Source organism: Desarmillaria tabescens, assembly GCF_030435595.1.
Source record: "Desarmillaria tabescens strain CCBAS 213 chromosome Unknown EV420scaffold_21, whole genome shotgun sequence".
In the NCBI taxonomy this organism is placed as follows: Eukaryota; Fungi; Basidiomycota; class Agaricomycetes; order Agaricales; family Physalacriaceae; genus Desarmillaria; species Desarmillaria tabescens.
Window position 1 is genome coordinate 415,942 of NW_026848320.1, and position 21,943 is coordinate 437,884.

The following is a 21,943-nucleotide window of genomic DNA, read 5'->3' on the forward strand; positions in this document are numbered from 1 at the left end:
TGCATCATATCTATTAGTACGTTGTCTACTGATCAGCAAGTGATAGATCCCGTATCGAGAACTGATTGAATGCAGGTCCAGGGACACCTTAACGTTACTATGCCCTGAACATAGAGGAGATGCGAGACGATTACCAAGATTTATATTGCCCTCTCATGCTAGTCGACCAGGTCCCTCTGGATAGTATTATGGTCGTTCACACGCCAGCGCTCCCGAACAGCAAAAGAAAAATTTCAAAGTCCACGTCACCAAGTGCGGCTTACGCATCATCTGCAAGCAAAAATAGCCCCGAAGCCTTTTCTGGAAGATATCACCTGCTCGACGCGCGAGCATACGGAATTATATAATGGATTAGGGATTACGGACTTGCATTTTTCTTCTCTTCTTCTCACCACTACCATGGATTCGGCGGCAGTAGTCGTCCCGTCGCTGGGAACAACGATTGGTGCTGCATATGTCGGTGCCATGCTCTCGTCATTGTATGTCAAGCTTTCGCCGATCTTGGGACCCATAGGAGCTCACATATCATCCGGACCAGATTATTTGGAATTACCGTCCTCCAGGCTTTTATCTACTACAGAGACTACCCGAATGACTGGCGACTCTATCGCTATTCTGTACGTAAACTATTCTGCCGCCCAATGAGATCAATTCCTGATTGCTTTTCGCAGGTCGCTATAATCTGGTATGTGTGTTTAAGAGCAACCTGTGCCGTATTTGAACGAATATGTTTAAGGATTCTCGATGCGTTGCATCTCAGTCTAACGATACACGCTATCTACCACTATACGGTGGATTTGTTCGGCGATTATGTCGCCCTTGGGAACATTGTGTGGTTCGTCTATATTTTCACCGGTTATGTTGTTTCTCACACCCTTATTTCCAGGAGCTTCAAAGTACGCCATTCTCATCCTGGCGACGTATTCCTTGTCTGACTTTGATCCTCGGTCGTTTCCGCAAGCTTCAAATTCTAGTCAACGTCAGTCTAATCGTTCTTCGGTCAGCTTTTATTGAGCCAATAGTAGGTCGTTATTATCGTATTCGTACAGAGGTATCACTTCTTCATTCTCATCTCTTCCCAACTCACGCCCTCTCTCGCAGCCTGTACGCAGTACGACTATGGAAGTGTAGGTCGTTTCCTCAGGCTCGCACTCTCCCACTGACTCCACCCACGCAGTCGGGCGCCATTTCCATCGGTTTCTTCCTTGGACTGTCGTACGTCTGCTCTCCCTCCCAGTACGCTGCAGCCCTTTCTGATTGCTATGTAGATATTCGTGGTCGCATGCGGATTTGGTGGGTGCACGTTCCCAACAACTCAATCAGCGCTTCGAATTTATTGTTATTTCCTTCTTCAGCAGTGGGCATATGTGAGTCCGTTCTTCTTATAGATACCGAACAGCATGCTAAGGGAGCGCCCAGTGCTCGTTTACAAAACGTTCGTGTGTCGGCTCTCTCACCTCTCTTCAGAGTCTCATGCGGTCGCCGCCAGATACACAATCACAACGTTCACTGATTTGGCCTCAATGGGCGTAAGCTCTTCCCCCGGTTTACACCTTTTGCCGCCAAAAATAACCTGTAAAACATCAGTGGGCTATTGAGACTGCCTTTGCCACATCTACCGGGATAGACTTCTTCATCTCCTTTGCTATGTGTTATTATCTTCATAAAAGCCGCTCAGTTTCGGAATTCTCAAGGTGATAGAACTATCTTGCAGGTATGGGAGACGTACTAACGAATGGAATTCTATAGCACCAACTCACGATTACTCGTATTGATGTGGTTTGTCCTGATGTCCGGCTTGGCCACTAGGTAGGAACATGATAGGCTACTCGGTGCTTGTTTCTCACTAACGCCTTTGATGACAGTGCGTGCTCGACCGTTGCACTCGTCACTGTAAGTTTCCGGTCCCCATTTCCAAGGGCAGGCCTCATGTCCTATTCAGTACATCGTCCTACCTAATACCCTCGTCTTTCTCGGAGTCGAGTTTCTCCTTACAAAGCGTACGTTGTCAATGGTTGTCGTCAAGGGATAAATCAGTCATCTCACGCTAATTCAGTCTACGTTAACTCCCTGTTATCGATGTATGTTGCCATCATCTCTGCTGTATCCGACTGACTCATATCGGTACTAGGCTGAATGCTCGGAAACGGATCCAAGGAACAGACACCGGAAGTGGTGCCGCTTTGTCAGAACCCACTTCATTTTCCAATATCATTCGCCTCACGCCCACCGCCGGCGGTGCTAGCGCGGGGGATGTAAAGGTACGGGTCCCTTTCCATGTAGAGCGACTAACTCAAGGCCACGCCAGCAGGATGGGTTCAGCATACCTCTTTCTGAGATCCACAGTGGGGTACCTTCGCAAAATAATACAGACTCGGCTCACGTCGTTGGGGATAAGCGATCGAGAGTCGAGTTCGCTATGGTGTAAAAGGAGGGTGAGTGTATGGTAATGGGAGAAAGAGAGATCTATATTGGATAACTTACCACGTATTTATAGTAGATCCGATAAGCAGACCGCGTATGGACCATGATGGGTATCAGTGATTATTCGGAATAGATTTGTTTTTTCCGACTTTTCAGGTGTATCCTATTGTTCTGCAAACGGCAAGAAAGGCATCGATAGCTGGAGTGTTCGGACTTTAAACGGAGTCGACCATATTATGTGCGTTTGCACTCATGTTAAATTCGATAACATCAGCCCTGCTATCGCGGTTCATGATCAGCCTTTTCCTGCTACCCTGGCGCATTCCCGTCGTACTAACAATGTTAAATCAAACACAAGTAGGGACTCGCAATAAAAACACATACACAGATGCTAGATGTATACATCCATCTCCGCGCATCAACTTACAACACTGCCCGTGCTGTGTTCGTGTCATCATAAAATTCATACATGAATCACGAGTCACAGGTAAAATGAAAGTATCAACAGATGAAGAGTGCGCTGGCGTCTACCACGCTATTGATTTTGTAGGGGGGAATGATCTATCTCAGCTGCCATCAGATTATCCTCCGAACTTTCACAGCATCCTTCGTCGAAACAAGATTATCGGAAAGGAATAAGGTAACGATTTCCCATACCCTCGGCATGACTGCTTCTAACGATCCTCTTTCAGAATTATGAACAACAGCGCTGGGGCTTACATCCAGTGCTAAGACCAGAAAATCAAGGACTAAGATGTGATTCTATCGACACTGAGTAAGGTTGGTGATTGGGCGGTAGTACTTGGTGTCGTGATGAGTCGGCCTATCCATCTATAAGATGAACACACGTCGCAGGGACGGCCCATGCTACACCTTCCCCCTAACCCACAATGTCTTCGCATTCTTCGAAAGCTATTCCGTCCCTCGGCGAGAGTATAGGTGCACTCTACCTCGGCTCTAACATAGCGTCCATGTAGGTTTTCTTGCTTACTCGAGAGATACCTTTCGACGTTCATTCATTCACTCGGTAGTTTGTATGGCATAACGAATTTACAGGGGGTCATTTACTACAAGAGATATCCCAACGACTGGTGGGTTTATCGGTATTCTGTACGTCGAAAAATTTTCAGAGTTGGCAATATGCTGAAGCCCTGGGGATAGGTAGCACTACTTTGGTTCGTTCAATTATGTTCGTCGAACGTGGTGATTGATTGAATTTTTTTGACAGGGTCCTCGACACTCTTCATGTTGCTTTGAGCGCCCACGCCCTATATTTCTATCTGATTACTATGTTCGGCGATTTGGTTGGTGATCTAGAAAGTGACCTGTGGTACGTTCTCAGAGAGTGACATAATGTCAAAAACATTGAAGATCCACTGTGACAGGAGTATGAAGGTAGTTATATTGAGTCCTGCTCATAAATATCTCTAATGACGTACTCAGTGGCAATTGTCTCTGAATGTGTGTTGTCAAGGCGTACTATTTGTGCTTCTCTATCTCGACTCAACACTGTTCCTATTAGGACTTCCTTGTTGTGTATGTCCAAGGGTGCGGTCCTCGTCATGTATATGCAGAAGGTGCTCTTACATTTACGATCATTAGGCTATATGCTGTCCGACTATGGAAGCGTTCGTGTTTTGCGATAGCGGCGGTTGATATTTCCTTTGCTTATTTCTTTCGCAGTCGGACGTCATTTTCACAAAATTCTTCCTTGGTTTGTGGTAAGCATTATTCATAACAGAACGTGTTACCCTGCTTACCATCAGATAGGCCTTGGCCGTGGTTGCTTCACTTGGTGATAAAACTGTTCTGCTTGTTCCGGGGATTTGACTAATTCTGTGTCGTTTAGGTACGACGATATGTAGGAACTGATTAATTCGCTACATCTATCTGTACTGACAAGAAAGCCGCAGTTGTGGTATATAGCATGTAAGTGGACTTTCAAGCTGCCTGCCTCACCTGGAGCAATCCTCAACAGCCATATTACGCCGAATCTTGCATCTGCTTCCAACATCAAAGTATGTTATTCCATGCTCTAGCCGTCCGGGGATACCAATGCAGATACTTTAGAGATCAATTTGCACCTTCTTCGCTACAATTGCGGCTGCGGATGTGATAATAGCCCTTCCGATGACCTATTACCTGTACCAGAGCAGAGGACGTATGATGTTCTCTTCGTGAGTTGTTCCCTTCTCGAGGCCTTTGAGGTCTTATTGATATAGTCGTACCAGCACAGCAGATGTGCTTCTCCGTTTAATGCGACTCGTTCTTATATCAGGGCTGGTTACAAGGTGAAGACGTCCGCTTTTAACTCACCGAAATTGTCCCTCATTGATGATAGCGCATGGTCGCTGCTTACCCTCATCTCTGTCCGTTGTTTCTCAGCTGTACCCCATCCCATTCTCAGGATCTGACCAATGTGACAGTATCTCGTGTGGCCGGAATCGTTGATTTTCCTTGGGATCAATTTCGTTCTATCTAAGCGTCAGTCTTATTCATCGTCCATGTGATACCCCCGAATAATCACTGATTACTATGTTCATAGTCTACATAAACTCGCTGCTTGCCATGTACGTCATTTACTTGATACGATTGCCTGTAGCTTACCTTTCAACTAGGCTCAATTCCCGATCTGAGCATCATTTTACCAATCGAGCAGGAGAGGATGGTAGGAATTCACTTCCCGCTGTTCTCCGGATTACGCCGCAGAGTTCCGAAGGCAATGCTGACGAGACGGTATGTGCATGCGCCTAGCTATATTGTCTAGTCCTTAATAACATGTCATTCAGACTCGGAACATTGGTATCCCGCTCCGGCACATTGGTTCTTTCGGCGATAAGTTGGATCATTCAAAGGGGGATTTTGAATGTCATGTCTGAAAGCGATTGTGTTCGACGTCGCCTCGTATTATGTATATATTGAATTAGAGATGGATGCGCCGGGTATTGGCAAGACTTGAGTCTGTTCCTCCTAGTCGTATAACCAATGTTGTAATGTTGCTATTCACCGTAAAAATTAGATCAATCCGGTTTGAGGAAGATATACTGTAGCTCACTACGCATAATCGAGCATCCGTCCATGCTCCGATCTATCATCTCCGAGCGGACAGGAATCAGGGTATGAATCAGGGGGAAAAGTGTCCGGGATAAAGCGGAGTAAGGTGCCGCCGGCATCGCATGTTTAAAAGTGGAAATAAATTTCATAATTCAAATTCCCTTCTATTGCCACCACCACCGCTGCCCTCGATAATGACATCTCGCCTATGATGCTGCTCTTAGGCCTCCAGCAGTCGCATTGTTCCCTACCACACTCGTAGCAGTGGCATTCGAGAATCTATCAGGTGTGTGCGTTTTCTAGTTACTTGAAGACTTTGCCTCAGCTTTTCTGTAGCCATGAATATCGCTGCCATATTCTCAGCGCTTAGGATCCGGTAAACCTGTATATCTGGTAATGACAATACCATCGTCAACTAGGCATCGGGACGTTACCCATCAACGTTCTTGAGCCCTATCGCAGTACACGGTTGGACGACATGGATATATGCTATATGATCTGGATGTGGTGCGTATATTGACACCGAATGTTTATTTCTCTGACTATGATACTACCAGGCAGCTCGTATCAGCACCCCTATCCTTGCCTTCATATCTACTCATTTCAGTCGGCATGAGTACCCTCAGAAAGAGGCGCGCGATCCCAGCGAGGATTCCTCGTATAATCCCAGCCAAGCTGCTATATTTACCGAGATGGTCGACAACTTTTTCATTGGAAGCCCTGAGATAGCTGCCGGACATGGTATGCACGTTCTTTCGCATTCATTCCTCATTCTCTGATCTCCCGTTAGACTCTGTGCTGTACTTCCTTCCTGCTATTTTTTCACTTCCTACAAACTTGGCCCTAGGATTATCCATTGAGGCCCCCCAGTCTGCGAAAATTCGGTCGGGGAGAGCGAACTTGTCTCATGGATTTGGCTGGCTCGTTGTTGGGACCACGGCGTTGATGAAGGAAACCTGTAGCAATGTCGCAACGTCTCAAATTTGGCCCTAGCAATTTGACAATTATGGTATGTTCACGGTAGCGTTTTGTTCAGAGACTGGCGCTGATTTCCTTTAGGTGTGGTTATATGCTGGGCAAATACCTTCCTTGACGCCGCGTGCCGATTCTATTTGGACCTGGAATTTTTATACGTGGCTGGAGTATCAACGGGAGCATGCCGTACCATGCTTCGAATATGCCACCCCCGATCTGCTCCCCATGTGTGTCCTGGTAACTCAAAGTTCAGCTTTGGGTATCGTAGGACGATCATAGTAGTTGGCTGCCTGGAGGTAAGCGCGCCTGTGCCCCATTTTCAAGGACGAGCCTCATGTTCTATTCAGTACATCGTCCTACCTAATACCCTCGTCTTTCTCGGGGTCGAGTTTCTCCTTACAAAACGTACGTTCATTGCTGTCAAGAGATAAATCATTCATCTCACGCTGATTCAGTTTACGTCAACTCGCTGTCGTCGATATATGTTGCCACCATCTTTCCTGCATCCGACTGACTCGAATCGGTTCTAGGCTGAACGCTCGTAAACGGATCCAAGGAACAAACACCGGAAGTGGTGCCGCTTTGTCAGAATCCGTATTGTTCTCCAATATCGTACGCCTCACACCCACTGCTGGCGGTGCTAGTGGGGGAGATGTAAAGGTACGGGTCTCTTTCCATGTAGAGCGATTAGCTCAAGGCCACGCCGGTAGGAAGGGTTCAACATTCCTCTTTCTGAGATCCACGGTAGCGTACCTTAGCAAAATAATACAGAGCAAAAAAAGGGTGGGTGTATGGTAATAGGACAGAAAAGTGATCTATATTGGATAACTTACCGTGTATTTATAGCAGATCCGATAAGCAGACCGCGTCTCGACCATGATGGTACCAGTGATCATCTTGATTAGATTTGTTTTATCCGACTTTTCAGATGCATTTTACTGTTCCGCGAACTGTAAGAAAGGCATTAATAAATGCAATGTTGTTCTGACCTCAAACAGAGTTGACTATATTATGTGCGTTGTGCGCAATGTACTCATGTTCAACTCGATAACCTCAGCCCCGCTACCGCAATCACGATCAGCATTTTCCTGCGACCCTGGCGCATTCTTCTCACACTAACAATGCCAAATCAAACGCGAGTCCCTACTCGAAATAAGAATGTATACATAGATGCTGGATGTATGTATTCATCCCCGCGCGCATCAACTTAACAGACTGCCGGTGTTTTGTACGTGTCATCGTGAGTCATACATTCATCATGAATCACAAGTCAAATGAAAATATCAACAGATGAAGATTGCGTCGGCGTCTGACGATGTATCGTTTTTATATGAGAAATGATCTGGCCCTGCTGCCATAAGATTGTTCTCCGAACTTTCACAGCACCCTTCGTCGAAGACAGATAGACGGAAAGGAATAAGGTAATTTCCTATACCCTCGTCATAACTGCTTCTGCCGATCCTCTTTTGGAATTTGAGCAGCAGCGCTGGAGCTTGCGTCCAGTGCTGAGTTCAGAAAATCAAGAACTAGGATGTGATACCATCGACATTGATGATCGGGTCGTCGTACTTGGTCTCGTGGTGGTTCGGCCTACCCATCTATAAGCTAAACAGACGTCGCATGGCACTTCCATCTAACCCACAATGCCTTCGCAACCCTCGAAAGCTATTCCGTCCCTCGGTGAGAGTATAGGCTAAGCGCGCTCTATCTCGCCTCTAACATAGCGTCCATGTAGGTGTTCTTCCCTACTCTCGAAATACCTTTCGATGTTCGTTCATTCGCTTGATAAATTCTATGGCATAACGAAATTACAGGGCGTCATTTACTGCAAGAGATACCCCAACAACTGGTGGGTTTACCGATATTCTGTGCGTCGAAACTCTTTTGGAGTTGGCGTCATGCTGAAGCCCTGGAGATAGATAGGACTACTTTGGTTCGTTCAGCCACATTCATTTAGCGTGGTGATTGATTGCTGAATTGTTTGACCGGATCCTCGACACTCTTCATGTCGCCTTGAGCGCACATGTCCTATATTCCTATCTGATTACTATGTTCGGGGATTTGGTTGGTGATCTAGAAAATGACTTATGGTACGTTTCCAGATAGTGACACAATGTCAAGCTCATTGAAGATTTACTGTTACAGTATGAAGGTAATTTAATTGAGACCTGCTCATGAATATGTCTAATGGATTTCTCAGTGGCAATTATCTCTAAATGTCTGTTGTCAAGGCGTACTATTTGCGCTCTCTATTTCAACTAAACGCTGTCCCTACTAGGACTTCCTTGTCGTGTATGTCCAAGGGTAACCAGGTTCTCTTACTTTTACGATTATTAGGTTATATGCTGTCCGACTATGGAAACGTTCGTTGTGTTTGGGCAGCGGCGATTGATATTTCCGTTTCTAGTTTATTTGGTAGTCGGACGGCATGTTCACAAAATTCTTCCTTGGTTTGTGGTAGGCATTATTCATAACAGAACATCATACTCTGCTTACCATCAGATAGGCCTTGGCCGTGGTTGCCTCACTTGGTGATAAAACCGTTCTGCTTGTTCCGGGATTTCGTCTCATTCTGATTCGCTTAGGTACGTAGGTACTGATTAATTCGCTGCATCTGCCTGTACTGACAAGAAAGCCGCAGTTGTGGTATATAGCATGTAAGCGGACTTTCAAGCTGCCTGCCTCACCTGAAACAATCCTCGACAGTCATATTACACCCCAATCTGGCATCTGCTTCCAACATCAAAGTATACGATTCCCGTGCTCTAGCCGTTTTGGGATACCCACGCAGATAATTTAGCTAATTTGCACCTTCTTCGCTACAATTGCGGCAGCAGGTGTGATAATAGCCCCTCCGATGACCTATTACCTGCACCAGAGCAGAGGAGGTATAATGTCCTCGTCGTGAACTGTTCCGTTCTCGAGGCCTTCGATGTCTTGCTGATATAGAGTCATACCAGCACAGCAGACGTGCTTCTCCGTTTAATGCGACTCGTTCTTATATCAGGGCTGGCTACAAGGTGAAGGCATCCGTTTTAAACCTGCTGACATCGTTCCTAATGAAAATGATAGTGCATGGTCGCTGCTCACCCCCATCTCTGTCCGTTGTTTCTCAACTTGGCTCCATCCCATTCTCAATATCTGACCAATATCACAGTATGTCGTGTGGCCGGAATCGTTGATTTTCCTCGGGATTAATTTCGTCCTATCTAAGCGTCGGTTTTCATATATTACCCGCGAATACCCACTGATGAATATGTTCATAGTTTATATCAATTCGCTGCTTGCCATGTACATCATCTGCTTGATACGATTACCGGTGGCTTACCTTTGGTAGGCTCAATTCCCGATCCGAGCATCATTTGACCAAACGAGCAGGAGAAGGTGATAGAAATTCACTTCCCACCGTCCTCTCAATCATGCTTCATAGTTCCGAAGGTAATGCCGACGAAACGGTATGTGCATGCGCCTAGCTACATCGTCGAATCCTTACTTACCATGTCTTTCAGAACATTGATATTCCGCTCCGGCACATCGGCGCTTTCAGTGATAAGTTGGATAATCCAAAGGGAGATCTCGATTGTCAAGTCTGAGAGTGATTTAGTAGTTTGACTGTTTGGCTTCGTGCTATATATTTATTGAGTTAGACATGGCTGCATCTATTTTGGCAAGGTTCGAAGTTCTGACTCGCGTTAGTCCCTGCCAGTCGTTTAAAGGTCGTCTCTTACAATTCGCGACTCGCTACGATATTTTGCTACGGATCTCTCTCGAAACAATCCATGTAGTAAATGCACCCCAGTTTATTACAAGTCCGTTTGTCCATCATCTCTGTACTCTGATCTACCACTGTCCCTCACAAACGGATGGAGAATTGTCATGATAGAACCGAGTGAAGTGCCGGCAGCGCGGCCTGTTTAGGAAATAAATTTCATATTCTAGATGAACACCGCCAACAAAGGTACAGTAGAGGCCAGTTCATTTTAGATCGTAAAAAACGAAACCTTAAATGGTTTTGTTTTAGCGAAGCCTTTGTCAGTCCCGAAAAGGCCGTCTGTAAAACGGTATGAAAAATCTTTCCCCCTATAGAACAAAGGAATTTGGATAACATTTCATTTTACAGTACCCAAAACGGGAGGGATAAAAACTGAAGCTGAAATCGAAACCTTTTAGAATCCCGTTTTACGCCTTCAAAAACGCACCAGCCACTGCAGTGAGGCGACGGCTCGACCATGATGTACGATGGCCCACCTTTGTGATTCTCATAGCATCTGTGTTCGAGTGCGGGCAACCTTCCACGTCTTTCTAGTCACTTGAAGACACACCCTGAGCTTTTCTCTGGCTAAGGTCGCCGCCATTTTCTCAGCGCATTTAGGATCTCGTAAACTTATCTTGGGTGATGTTACCGTAATCCCGTCGGTCATCAGCATTTCTAGGTTCTATCGCAGTATATAGTTGGAAGAGATGCTTATATACTATATGATTTGGATGCGGTTTGTCTGATGCTTTCTATCGATAGCAAAGTTTCATTTCTGACTAGGACGCAGGCGATATGTATCGGCTCCCTGATCCTTGCCATCATATATGCCTATTTCAGGCGACATGAGACGGTACCCTCGGAAAGAAGCGCGCGCTCCCGGTAACTATTCCTTGTGTTATCCCGGACAACCAGCGTTCCTTACCTCGGGAGTCGGGAGTCGGGTGGAGGGCAGATTATAGCAACTCGAAACCATCGTCTCAACTACGATCGGGGCCTCATCCATGAGCCGCTGAGTTCGCCCTCCTCAGATCCGTCGAGTCATGTTGGTATACTAGGGGGATGTTGCAACAGATAATCCATGGACCAAGTTTATTGGAATAAAAATGGTAGGGGGGAAGTACCATGCACATTCTAAAGAGAGATCAAGGGGAGGAAGTACGCCTTGCTCGATACTGGAACTGCGGGCTGGCAGGTACATTCATGGCACTCAGTCGAATCGGTGCTATGCTGAACGCTCGAAAGCGGATCCAAGGTACAAATTACCGGAAGTAGTGTTGCTTTGTTGAACCCATGTTGTTTTCCGAAATCATACTCTTCATGCGTGTCGCTGAGAGTACTAGCACAGGAGATATAAAGGCACGGTTGTCTTTGCGAGTCGAGCTATTTCCCTCCAGGCCAAGCTAGCAGCCTAGCACGATGGGTTCAACATACTTTCTCCGAGATCTGCAATAGTGCACTTCGGCTTTTCATTGCGTGCGTGCCTGGAATGCTAAAAATATCGAAACTTAATGCAGGTATGGAGCTTGCGATAAGAATATATAGGCGGGGCCTGGAAGTATGCATCCATCTACCCGGTAATTCATTAATTCATCCCAAACCACGGGTCAATTCAAAGTTTCAACAAAGGAACACTCCATCAATGTTGGCGATTGTATTGGTTTTTTAAATGAAGTGCTCTCTTCCCGCTGCTATCAGATCACGTCGAAAATTTTCGCCGCATCTTTCATCCAAGAAACATCTGTGATGATTTGGGGCTCATATCTAGTGATGTGCGAAGATTATACATAATACCATCCCGCATATAAGCTGGACATACTTCTCAGGGTTTCATCTGCACCTTCCCTTGTAATCCGCAATGTCCTCACAAGCTTCACCAGCTATTCCATCCATTGGGGACACTTTCGGCGCTCTCTTTGTGGGTGCTGTCATATCCGCCGTGTATGTGTTCTTCCTTACTCGATAAACTGCCTTTTCATTCATTCACTTCGTAGTTTATATGGTATAACAAATCTACAAGTGATTGTCTACTACAAGAGATACCCAAACGACTGGTCGCTCTACCGGCGTTCCGTAGGTTGAAATCCTTTCAGAGTTCGCATTACGCTGACGCACAAATGACAGGTAGCACTATTTTGGTATGTTCATTCATACCTACCAGACGTGGTGACTTATTACCGCATCCTTTCACAGGTTCCTTGACACTTTACATGTTGCTTTGTGCACCTATGGCCTATATTACTATCTGATTGACATGTATGATAACTTGCTCAGCGCCCTAAGTGCACCTATCATTTGGTATGTTGTTGGGCACAGGCATCTCATCGATTTCACTAAGCATTTGTTGCTGTAGGAGCATGAGGGTATGAATTATTCCGAGTTCCAATGATACAGTTCTAACTGTAGCCTTGCACACCCAGCTGCAAATAGTTGTAAAGGTGAGCGATCATGCCCCTCGACCCTTTTTTGTCTGAATGGTAATTCTCTTAGGTCTGGATCGTTGTATTTGTCCAAGTGTAAGAGCGACGTCATTTTTACAGAGAAGACCAAACTCTTACTGCTATAACCCTTAGGGTATACGCGATCCGACTCTGGAAACGTATGTATTTTCTCTGGTCATTAATTCTTATGCCAAGCTTAACTTCTTGTTAGTTGGACGACATTTTCACAAGATCATCCCTTGGTTCGTGGTAAGAATGGCGTCAAATAACCAGATCTCCTACTGTTCCACTTATTATTGGACAGTTTCTTGCTGTGGCAGCCTCGCTTGGTAAAACCATTGTACATCTAGCTTCAATTGCTTTTCCTAATTATGCACCCTCATTTCTTTCAGGTTCTGGAATATGTAAGGCATTAACTAATTTCTCTCTTGCTGCGATTTTACTAATAGATGTACTGCAGATGTATCCTATGAGACGTAAGAAAACCTTTGTGTATGCATTTAACACTTCAAATAATTCTTTAAAGTTATATGATACCAAATTTGGTGTCCATCTCCATGATCAATGTACGTGATTCACATAGTATGGCAAGTCATAGATCCTCACACAGCAATATAGACATCTATTTACACCTTTTTCTCCTTGATCATCACGGCAGATTTCATCATAGCTGTCATGATGTGCTATTACCTGCGCAAAAGCAGAGCGGATATGCATTTCTCTTCGTGTGTTGTTCCCTTACGAAGACTTCAGAATTCTGGTTGATTTAGTCATATTAGCACGGCTGACCTACTTCTCGGTCTAATGCAACTTGTTCTCATATCTGGGTTGGCTACAAGGTGAAAACATTCAATCTGGTATCCATTATTCCTGATGACAATGACAGTGCATGCTCATTGTTCTCAATTATCGCGGTCTGCTCCCTTAACTTGACCCCATCTAAAGATCTCACAAAGATATGCAGTACGTCGCGTGGCCGAAGACTCTGATTTTCGTCGCAATCGATTTCATACTGCCGAAACGTCAGTATTACTCATTATCCACCAAAACCTGGTAACTAATTTACATAGTCTATATAAACTCGCTTCTTGCCATGTGCATTCTCTTCTTCTTTTTATTACCTGAAGTTTACCTTCATTAGGTTTAATTATCGACCTCATTCATCGGACAAGTCAATTGCAGGGCGTATAGAACGTTCAATTCCTGCGGTTGTCCAGTTTTCACCGAACAGCTCCGGATCTCATGCCAAAGAAATGGTATGTGCGTTAGCTTACTAGTACTGGATATTATCGCAACTGATTCTGAACTGTTTCCTTCAGGATATCAGCATTCCACTCTCTGAGATTCAGGGCATCTGTTCTTCGGACAAGCCAAGAATTTCAAACGGAACTGTTGATTATCAGGTCTGAGTGATTTGGATCGACTCTGTTCCGAGCTCTGGATCATGTTCTGACTTGACAGGTCACAGGCCCATAACGGGCATCTCTAGTTTGTAAATGTGATCCTTTCATGTCGGGGGAAGCTACTCAAGGATGACATCCAATCACTACTATATAGGTCCTATCGTGTGAAGTGTACATTGTTGAATTGGACAAACGAATTCAAAAACTTCCCAAGGTTCTGAACTCTGATAAGTACATTATTCGCAAATCGAACCAAAATCGAACAAATATAGTTGGCGGTGTGTCGGAGACCACATCCATTACAGCAACTCAAGGAGTCGGAAAATGGTGCGAGATTGAGAACTTATAAAGCAGACTCGGAACACGACTGGGTTGTGCTTCGTCTCTATTATCAACACCTCGGATCGATGTGCATGCACATTGAAACGGCAGCAAAAGACACTAAGGCATAGTCAGAGATATCTTGCTCAGTCAAGCTGCCTCCTAGCTACCGAGAGCGAGCTACGAACGGCAAGAGGAGCAATCTTGGCATCGGAGCCGGACCGATGACATTGCCAGGTGCCGTCGGCAAAGTTTGTTCACATGTGGACGCCAATTTCATATTTACTCTTAGTGATTAACTTCCACCACTTCCGCTACCACTCACCACTCGCGAGAACGGCGGCTCGACGACGAAAGTTTCCAATTGCGTCCAATTGCGCCTCATCCCCTGCTGCTACCATCAAGATCCCCATGGTAGATGTGGTCGAAGGAGGAACACCCACCAGGTGCGTGCATTTTCTAGTCTACTTGATGGTTTTCCTCAAACTTCTCTAGCTAAGCAAGAAATCGAGGCCTTCAGGATACCGCAAGTATTAATCTCGAGTAATGGTAAGCCCAGCGTCCAATAGTGCTGGAAACGTTCGTTATAAGCATTTTCTAGGGTCTTGATGCTGTACACGGTCGAAAAGGATGCATATATGCTATGCTTGTAACGTTCGTACGCATCTGATGCATTCCATCAGGACTGCTCTGGTTCAGTGGTACAGGAAATGCGGACTTTCGGGGACGGCTTTCTGTATCGTCGCATCATCCATTCCGGCAGGATGGACAGCTCCATAGGAAGAAGCGCGACCTGGCTGTTAGGGTTCCTCTCGTCCTCGCTGCTATGCAGAATTATGCTCCTTGGTCATTGATATCACCTTATTAGTGCCAACGAACTCGGATGCGGCTGTTGCGATACTTGTTGGTGATTCCTGCGCGAACCTTTCGCAGCAGTAGTTCCATACAACGAGAGACATGGACTGGGAGGTTGCAGCAAGAAGCTCTGCTATATAAATTCTACGTGGTACGCATATCTTATAACGCTTCGTCCCCTTATCTGATCTCTGTTTAGCGGTGCCGTCCACCCGCAACGTCCTCATGCTTCCGAACTCTAGTCAAAGCTTCCCGTTTTTTGGGAGGCCTCGTCAATACTATTCATGTCTCGTATTCCGTCAGTTGAAATTTGGGAGGACCACATGCTACCGCTGCCATGGCTGACACAATGTCTTCAATCGAAGAGGCGACTTCGGATATGGCGACCTTGTTCTATCATCTATGCCACGAAAGAGAGAATCGTACGTAAAACCGGTCTCTGGAAGGACATTTCTTTCACGGAAACTCGCAGTAATGGCATATCTTCATATTCGCAGGAAGAAGATATCAGCCGGTCGTGGTGCGCACATTTTACGAAATCCTTTCCACTTCTCTGATCTTTGACATTCGTTTAGCAGCTGAATTCTGGACGAACACCCTCCCCGGGCGTGACCGAAGGCTGCTCTAACGACGTTTCGCATCTCTTTAACAGATACCAGCAGTCCTGACTTATTCGGAGGCAGCTCGAATTTTGTTATGCTCATGACGGCGACACTACGGTCAAGACGATGTTGTTGATGAGAGGAAGCCTATACGCTACCACATAGTACGCTTTCCATCTTTCATTTTGTACTGTTTCTTAAATTCGGCAGGCCAGAAAAGCCAACTTCATGAACCAGTCACTGATAGTTGGCGGAAGTCGGTCAATCGAAGTATCTTCTTGTCCTTGGCCTACCGCTGTTGATTCGCTGCTGATCATATTAGGTATCAAAGGGAAGTTATCTCGTCAAGCCTAACTTTGCTTCTGGCATGGCTTGAGCAGAAGCAGTGCGCGCATTCAAGTTATCATGTTCTGAAGTAGAGTGCTAATGTCCCATAGGTACCGCTGTAATAATCTACATGGGTCGTTGACTGACACTGAGTAGCGACTATACTGGAACTTCGAACTTGGATCGGGTTGGAGTATCAACTGATGGCGCACAATGTGTCTCTACCATGCTTTCACTACGCCGCCCCCATTCGTCGGCATACTCGTAAGCAGATGTTCAGCCTCGAAATTTACGGCGTGTTGTCGTACCCATACCAGGCGACTATTCAGAGGTAAATACTTTTCCACCCGACCCTCTGCGTCACTGTTTGCTCGCCATCACTTGTACTAGATTTTCCCTCTGAATTATCTCTCCAACGTGAGAAACAGGGCTATAGAGTTATGCCGACCATTCTCCGCTTAAAAGTGCAGTGCTTTCGTTACGCTAGCTGTCGATATATTACCAGTCGTTGGTTTGATACTCCCGGCAGTGCCTTCCCAAGTTTGAAATAGCCAAGGATTACTAGTGCAAGGACTGCCAACGTCTCGTCCAGCCAGATGGGAAATGTATGGTTCTACGCTTAGCTGAATTATCGCGACCCAACATTCACTCTTCTCCAGTGCGCTGTTATTTCGGTACGATATTACTCGGACCCTATAGAACGTATGACTGAGTATTTGATTTCGTGTAAATACTGCAGATTTCCATTGGTTTACGACCTTAACGAGTACAACGAGCGAAACGAGTATTTTTAACCAGGCTTATCTAGCCATCACTGAGGAATAACTGTGAAATTACAGGATGATTGCACAGTATCTTCCGAGACGCTGAATTCGAGTACAGCAGATCAATGCAACCGCATTTACCGGCCCGTTCATCAAGCCAAGATCGGCAATGAACATACTAAAGCACACCTCCGTGTTTCGCGGCATGATGGGGCCGAACCGCAACTGGACCATCGCTCTGCTGTCAGGCTTTCTCCGCGACCTCTGCTAAGGCTCGGACCACACTGAATATACATCGAGGTACGACTTCGGGAAAAATTCCGGCAATCTATCACTGATCACATTAACGTGCTGAGAAAAGCATTGGGTAGGGCTAGATCACGCGAATATGTTGGTTCCGTAAAGATGAGGATATCTTTAGACGTGTGAATCTTCTACGGCGAGCACATAGTCATATGTGTTGTTGGGGGTAGGCCGCAGGTCTAGAATCTCTCTCGTACCAATGTTCTCGGACCAAAGCAATACGCATCCTTCTCAATACAAGCGTCCTTCGCCGAGTCCTACGGAGTATTGGAGCCTATTTCATCCAATAAAGGTGGGACTGCATCTGCTTTCTGCACCCTTTCGAAATTGCTTCTGATTACCTTCCTCCAGAGGTACGTGCAATGTTGACTTCGGAGCTCGAATCGTGGTGCTGAGATGTCAAGCTCAAGTTTCCAGAGGCGAGTTGCATCAACATTCACGTTGACTGTTCATTTAACGATCCGTTCCTTCCCCAATGATAGGATTACGTACTCATCTATACGCCCAGGAAACATATCAGCTTTCCCTTTTACACCTGCCTCGGGTAATGTCCTCGCAATACTTGAAAGATACGCCATCCCTCCGAAATACATTTGGTGCTCTGTTTATTGGCGCTACTATTGCCTCTATGTACGCTTTTTTACTCTGGGAAATGTTATCTCATTTGTTTCATAGGTTATTTGGAATAACGAATCTCCAAACACTCATCTACTACAAGAGATACCCTAATGACTGGTCGCTCTACCGATACTCTGTATGTCGGAATTCTTTCAATGTGGACGTTGCACTGAATGCCCTCGTTATAGGTCGCAATACTTTGGTTCGTTGACTCACCCTCGTCGGATGTAGCAACTTACTATCGCGTTCCTAGGTTACTCGATGCTCTCCACGTCATTTTCAGCACCCATGCCCTGTATTACTATCTCATCGATATGTATGGTAACTTGCCCGGTGCCCTAGGGAATAACTTTTGGTACGTTCTCTGCAGGAAGCACCACGTTGATCTCAATGAGGATTTGTCGTTACAGGAGCATGAAGGTACGAACTTACTTACGGTTCTGATCATACAGCTCTTATGATAACTGTCGTACCCAGCTGCAATTGGCCCTAAATGTGGCGATCGTCTTGTATGTTCAAGGGTAAGAGCTAGTATATCATTGCTATACGCAAATTCTTATTGTTATATTCCTTAGGTTATACGCTATCCGACTGTGGAAACGTACGTGCTCTACCTGGAGTTAAGCATCATGACAAGGCTTACCTATTCTTAGTCGGACGGCACTTTAATAAAATACTCCCGTGGTTCGTGGTAAGTATGGCATTAAATATCTGGATCTCCTGTCTCTTCTTACTATTGAATAGTTTCTCGCAGTAGCAGCCTCCCTTGGTAACACTGTCGCTCTTGCTACCACTATTTCCCCTCATTACGCGCTTCCCGTTTCTTCCAGGTGCAGGAATATGTAAAGCACTGCTCTTTCCCTCGCTACGATGTTGCTGACGGGGATTGTTGCAGATATAATCTATGATATGTAAGCAAAACTTTGTGACACAACATATAGCGGTTGAGGTCAATTCGAATAGTTATATTACGCCGAACATCACGTCTGTTTACGTTGCCAAAGTACGACACTTCCATACTCCAGAAAAGCGCACATTTTCACACAGATAATATAGAGGTCGATTTACACCTTCTTCTCTCTGATAGTTACAACGGATTTCATCATAGCTCTCATGATGTGCTATTATCTGCGCAAGGACAGAGGAGATACAAAGTTCTCTCCGTAAGTTGATTTCTTCACCATATCTTCTAGCTCAGATTTATATTTGTGTACTAGAACCGCGGCCATAATTGTCACTCTAATGCGAATCATTCTTGTCTCAGGGTTAGCTACAAGGTGGAAATATTTGTTTATTCTAGTCGCTATCATTCCTGATCAAAATCACAGTGCATGCTCGCTGCTCGCTCTTATCGCAGTCTGTTATCTCCCAGCTTCTCTTATGCAACAGTCTCACGAATATCTGCAGTATATTGTATGGCCCGAGTCTCTTATTTTCCTAGGCATCGATTATGCCCTGCCGAAACGTCAGTCTTACTTCTTAACCATTGAAAGGGCTAACAAATATATTCAGTCTACGTCAACTCTCTGCTTACTATGTACGTCGTCTTTTTGAAATTTTTACATGAAGCTCAACCGTTGTAGGCTCAATTATCGACGTAAACGCCCGTCAGCCGAATCCGTGGCAGACCGCTCAAAACACTCAAATCCTACCGTCGTTAGGATCACACCACACACTTCAGAAGGCGATACCGAAGACATGGTGCGTGTATTAGCCTGTTAGCACTAGCTATTGTCTCGACTGCTCATTCAGTCTTTCCTGCAGGATATTGGCATCCCACTCTCTGAGATTCGGGTTAGCCGCTCATTCGATCATATGTCGGCCCATTCAGACCCAAAGGGACCTCTCGATTATGAAGTCCAAGAGTGATTTCGTTTGACTCCCGTGATTGGTACTATATAGATATTAATGTAACAATAAATACACCTAGACTTTGCCCTACCAGCTGTGTAATGGTCCCGTTTGAGGCTCGTGCATCAATTTCATGCAACTTGCAACTCGACATCATATCGGTACAAAAAGTACAACTATAATTCATTCTGATATCACACCCCAGCAAAACCCGTCCATGCCAATTTCATCAGGCTCGTAACACGTACTGTAACCTCCTTAAAGTCCTTTCATCACGCACTGGATCAACCATCTCCCCAACGAACAGACGAGGCTCTAAAAATACGGCATTATGATCTACAATGGCAAAGTTCGGGCCATAGTACTCAGGTTCTAGGCCCTGTTCACGAGCTGTAAGGTTTCAGCGTGTCCAATCACCTGGGAGAATTGTAAACATGAGTCAGATAGCATATCTATATAGGTGTAATAGTTCTCACCACTAGAGAAGAGCCTAGGCTTGCGGGCCTTTGGGTGCTTGATGGAAGTTGTCGGCAGTCTAGCCGTGGTTATGAGACGGCGCCAACTGGGGGTGTCGGTAATCGAGTTAACGGCGCATTTAGAGTGTCGTAGCAACACGAAATGATGCAGACAACACTATAGAGGGAAAATGAGAAGACGCAGCAGGAAGACATTACTGAGCAGAGGAGATGATGACTCAGGATGCAGGGAATTCCGACCAACTGGGTGCGCGAACATTGTTATAAAAGGGCAGACATATCTACACGTAGCACTCTGAGCGGGGCCCTAGTAGTTGGTGTAATGTCTCCAGACTGGACAAGAAGGAAGGTCGCCGTGATATGATCAAGGCGACGTTGAAGGTCGATTCAGTTTCGCGGTTGCCTCTGGAAATGAGAGCGGAGTCCTCAGTAACTTCGTAGATGAATCCAGATGCCTAGGTAAAATTTGTCACCATAATGCAGGTACCACGCCTAAAAGGGCAAGTAACAGCGGAGGAATCAATAATTTCTTGCATAGAATAAGTAAAGCGAATTTGAGCCAGAAGTGATGATATGAAGATCACGTTGCTTATTCAAGCACTGCTTGCTATGCATCATGATAACCATAAGCAATACAAGCAGAAGGAGCTGTCCCCGAACATGTTTTCGTTTTATAACAGATCGGGGAGGTGCAAGAGGATGTCGGAGGGTTGAAGCTAAAGCCCGGAAGATGCCGCCGGCAAGGCTGATTCGAAAGCGGAAAGCAATTTCATATTTGGATTCCTCCGTGAAGAACTACCACCATGGCAGTCTACAATGGCGGCGGCTCAACAAGAAGGCCACTAAAAAAATCCAACCATCCTCGTAGTCTCTCTTCTACCGTTGTAACGTCTGAGGTACTGTCGTCTCAGCTAGAAGGCCCCCAGATGTGGTATGTATCTCACTGACAATTCTCTTCAGGTTTTCTCCGTCTTTTGGTTATGCGTTCAGCTTCAAATTCCTAGGAAAACTCTATCTCACGTCATGGTAAGCTTATTATCACAAGGCTTGGCATCTTGCGGAAGCTTATTCACTTATTAGGACCCCATTACTTCGGCATTCGAACGATATGGATATATGCTATGCAATTTTTATATGGTTCGTGTCTGCTCCTTTTCATTAACACTGAGATTTCATGATTGTACTACCAGCTAGATATCTCGCCGGCATGATTATTGCACCGAGGTGCTGCTCTCTGTTCACTACGTTGAACGGAAAGACAGGATCTTCAGTTGGAAGTTCGAAATTACTACTAGAGCTCTACAAATTCTCCCAGTTGAGCAGCTATCCATATTTCGGATTATGGTCGTCGTCCGATCCACGCGAGCGATGGGGCATGTAGCTCTTGCGATGGCACTGCTATCCTTGCTAGTCTATCACGAGCGTGGCAGGTAGATTTGGCAACATCCTTCTCCGTCTCCGATCTTTGACTTTAGTTCAGGGTCTCTGCAATGTCGTCCTCGTTGCACTTGACCCAAGGCTGGTACGGGCCAAACTGCGCTCAAGAATCATTCACAAATATCAGTAATGTTTGCGCTGCTGGTGAAATTTCGAGCTGAGTTCATGATAGCGGCGCCAAGGACGTGATGTACTTGACGAAAGAAAGCTCTATCAATATCGACGATCTCGGTAGCCGTTTGTATCCGAGAAGGACATCACAGCACGAAGGATGCGAGACCAATGCAATTTTGGAAGGAAGGAAGGAAGGAAGGAAGGATGCCGCAAATAGCGTCTTA

At 45.6% G+C, this 21,943-nt stretch overlaps 6 protein-coding genes across 6 annotated transcripts; all 6 read left to right on the forward strand.

The window, feature by feature from the left end:
• The first annotated feature begins 118 nt into the window (after positions 1-118).
• On the forward strand, positions 119-2,563 carry EV420DRAFT_500701 (uncharacterized protein). The gene is made up of 19 exons (XM_060482391.1): positions 119-479; positions 539-617; positions 672-685; positions 737-835; positions 887-896; positions 962-979; positions 1,026-1,051; positions 1,102-1,127; positions 1,178-1,215; positions 1,269-1,293; positions 1,359-1,367; positions 1,420-1,435; positions 1,490-1,529; positions 1,588-1,694; positions 1,750-1,809; positions 1,866-1,893; positions 1,943-2,000; positions 2,057-2,081; positions 2,132-2,563. The coding sequence occupies exons 1-19, from the start codon at positions 400-402 to the stop codon at positions 2,448-2,450; spliced, it is 1,077 nt and encodes a 358-aa protein (XP_060329847.1). The 5' UTR covers positions 119-399; the 3' UTR covers positions 2,451-2,563.
• On the forward strand, positions 2,341-3,215 carry EV420DRAFT_501113 (uncharacterized protein). The gene is made up of 3 exons (XM_060482393.1): positions 2,341-2,435; positions 2,498-3,064; positions 3,117-3,215. Exon 2 carries the CDS (start codon positions 2,677-2,679, stop codon positions 3,061-3,063), a length of 387 nt encoding a protein of 128 aa, XP_060329848.1. The 5' UTR covers positions 2,341-2,435; positions 2,498-2,676; the 3' UTR covers position 3,064; positions 3,117-3,215.
• Positions 3,216-4,982, forward strand: EV420DRAFT_501105 (uncharacterized protein). The gene is made up of 16 exons (XM_060482392.1): positions 3,216-3,397; positions 3,456-3,534; positions 3,586-3,599; positions 3,653-3,754; positions 3,810-3,819; positions 3,868-3,885; positions 3,947-3,972; positions 4,027-4,052; positions 4,108-4,145; positions 4,195-4,219; positions 4,274-4,285; positions 4,338-4,353; positions 4,403-4,442; positions 4,495-4,601; positions 4,656-4,715; positions 4,851-4,982. Exons 1-16 carry the CDS (start codon positions 3,315-3,317, stop codon positions 4,873-4,875), a joined length of 681 nt encoding a protein of 226 aa, XP_060329849.1. The 5' UTR covers positions 3,216-3,314; the 3' UTR covers positions 4,876-4,982.
• A 4,441-nt stretch (positions 4,983-9,423) lies between these two features.
• EV420DRAFT_1548901 (uncharacterized protein) lies at positions 9,424-10,263 on the forward strand. Its single transcript, XM_060473404.1, has 6 exons — positions 9,424-9,473; positions 9,526-9,553; positions 9,611-9,668; positions 9,720-9,744; positions 9,791-9,908; positions 9,963-10,263. Exons 1-6 carry the CDS (start codon positions 9,439-9,441, stop codon positions 10,044-10,046), a joined length of 348 nt encoding a protein of 115 aa, XP_060329850.1. The 5' UTR covers positions 9,424-9,438; the 3' UTR covers positions 10,047-10,263.
• A 1,639-nt stretch (positions 10,264-11,902) lies between these two features.
• On the forward strand, positions 11,903-14,266 carry EV420DRAFT_1548912 (uncharacterized protein). Its single transcript, XM_060473405.1, has 19 exons — positions 11,903-11,979; positions 12,034-12,148; positions 12,202-12,280; positions 12,332-12,345; positions 12,401-12,505; positions 12,561-12,570; positions 12,628-12,645; positions 12,698-12,723; positions 12,781-12,806; positions 12,860-12,897; positions 12,953-12,977; positions 13,041-13,052; positions 13,109-13,124; positions 13,175-13,214; positions 13,267-13,373; positions 13,428-13,487; positions 13,594-13,670; positions 13,719-13,904; positions 13,968-14,266. The coding sequence occupies exons 2-18, from the start codon at positions 12,066-12,068 to the stop codon at positions 13,787-13,789; spliced, it is 807 nt and encodes a 268-aa protein (XP_060329851.1). The 5' UTR covers positions 11,903-11,979; positions 12,034-12,065; the 3' UTR covers positions 13,790-13,904; positions 13,968-14,266.
• A 3,463-nt stretch (positions 14,267-17,729) lies between these two features.
• On the forward strand, positions 17,730-19,799 carry EV420DRAFT_1548946 (uncharacterized protein). Its single transcript, XM_060473406.1, has 19 exons — positions 17,730-17,853; positions 17,899-17,977; positions 18,030-18,043; positions 18,095-18,196; positions 18,252-18,261; positions 18,319-18,362; positions 18,417-18,442; positions 18,495-18,532; positions 18,586-18,610; positions 18,672-18,683; positions 18,737-18,752; positions 18,805-18,844; positions 18,898-19,004; positions 19,059-19,118; positions 19,170-19,197; positions 19,249-19,306; positions 19,354-19,378; positions 19,425-19,542; positions 19,606-19,799. The coding sequence occupies exons 1-19, from the start codon at positions 17,771-17,773 to the stop codon at positions 19,708-19,710; spliced, it is 990 nt and encodes a 329-aa protein (XP_060329852.1). The 5' UTR covers positions 17,730-17,770; the 3' UTR covers positions 19,711-19,799.
• Positions 19,800-21,943: the final 2,144 nt, after the last annotated feature.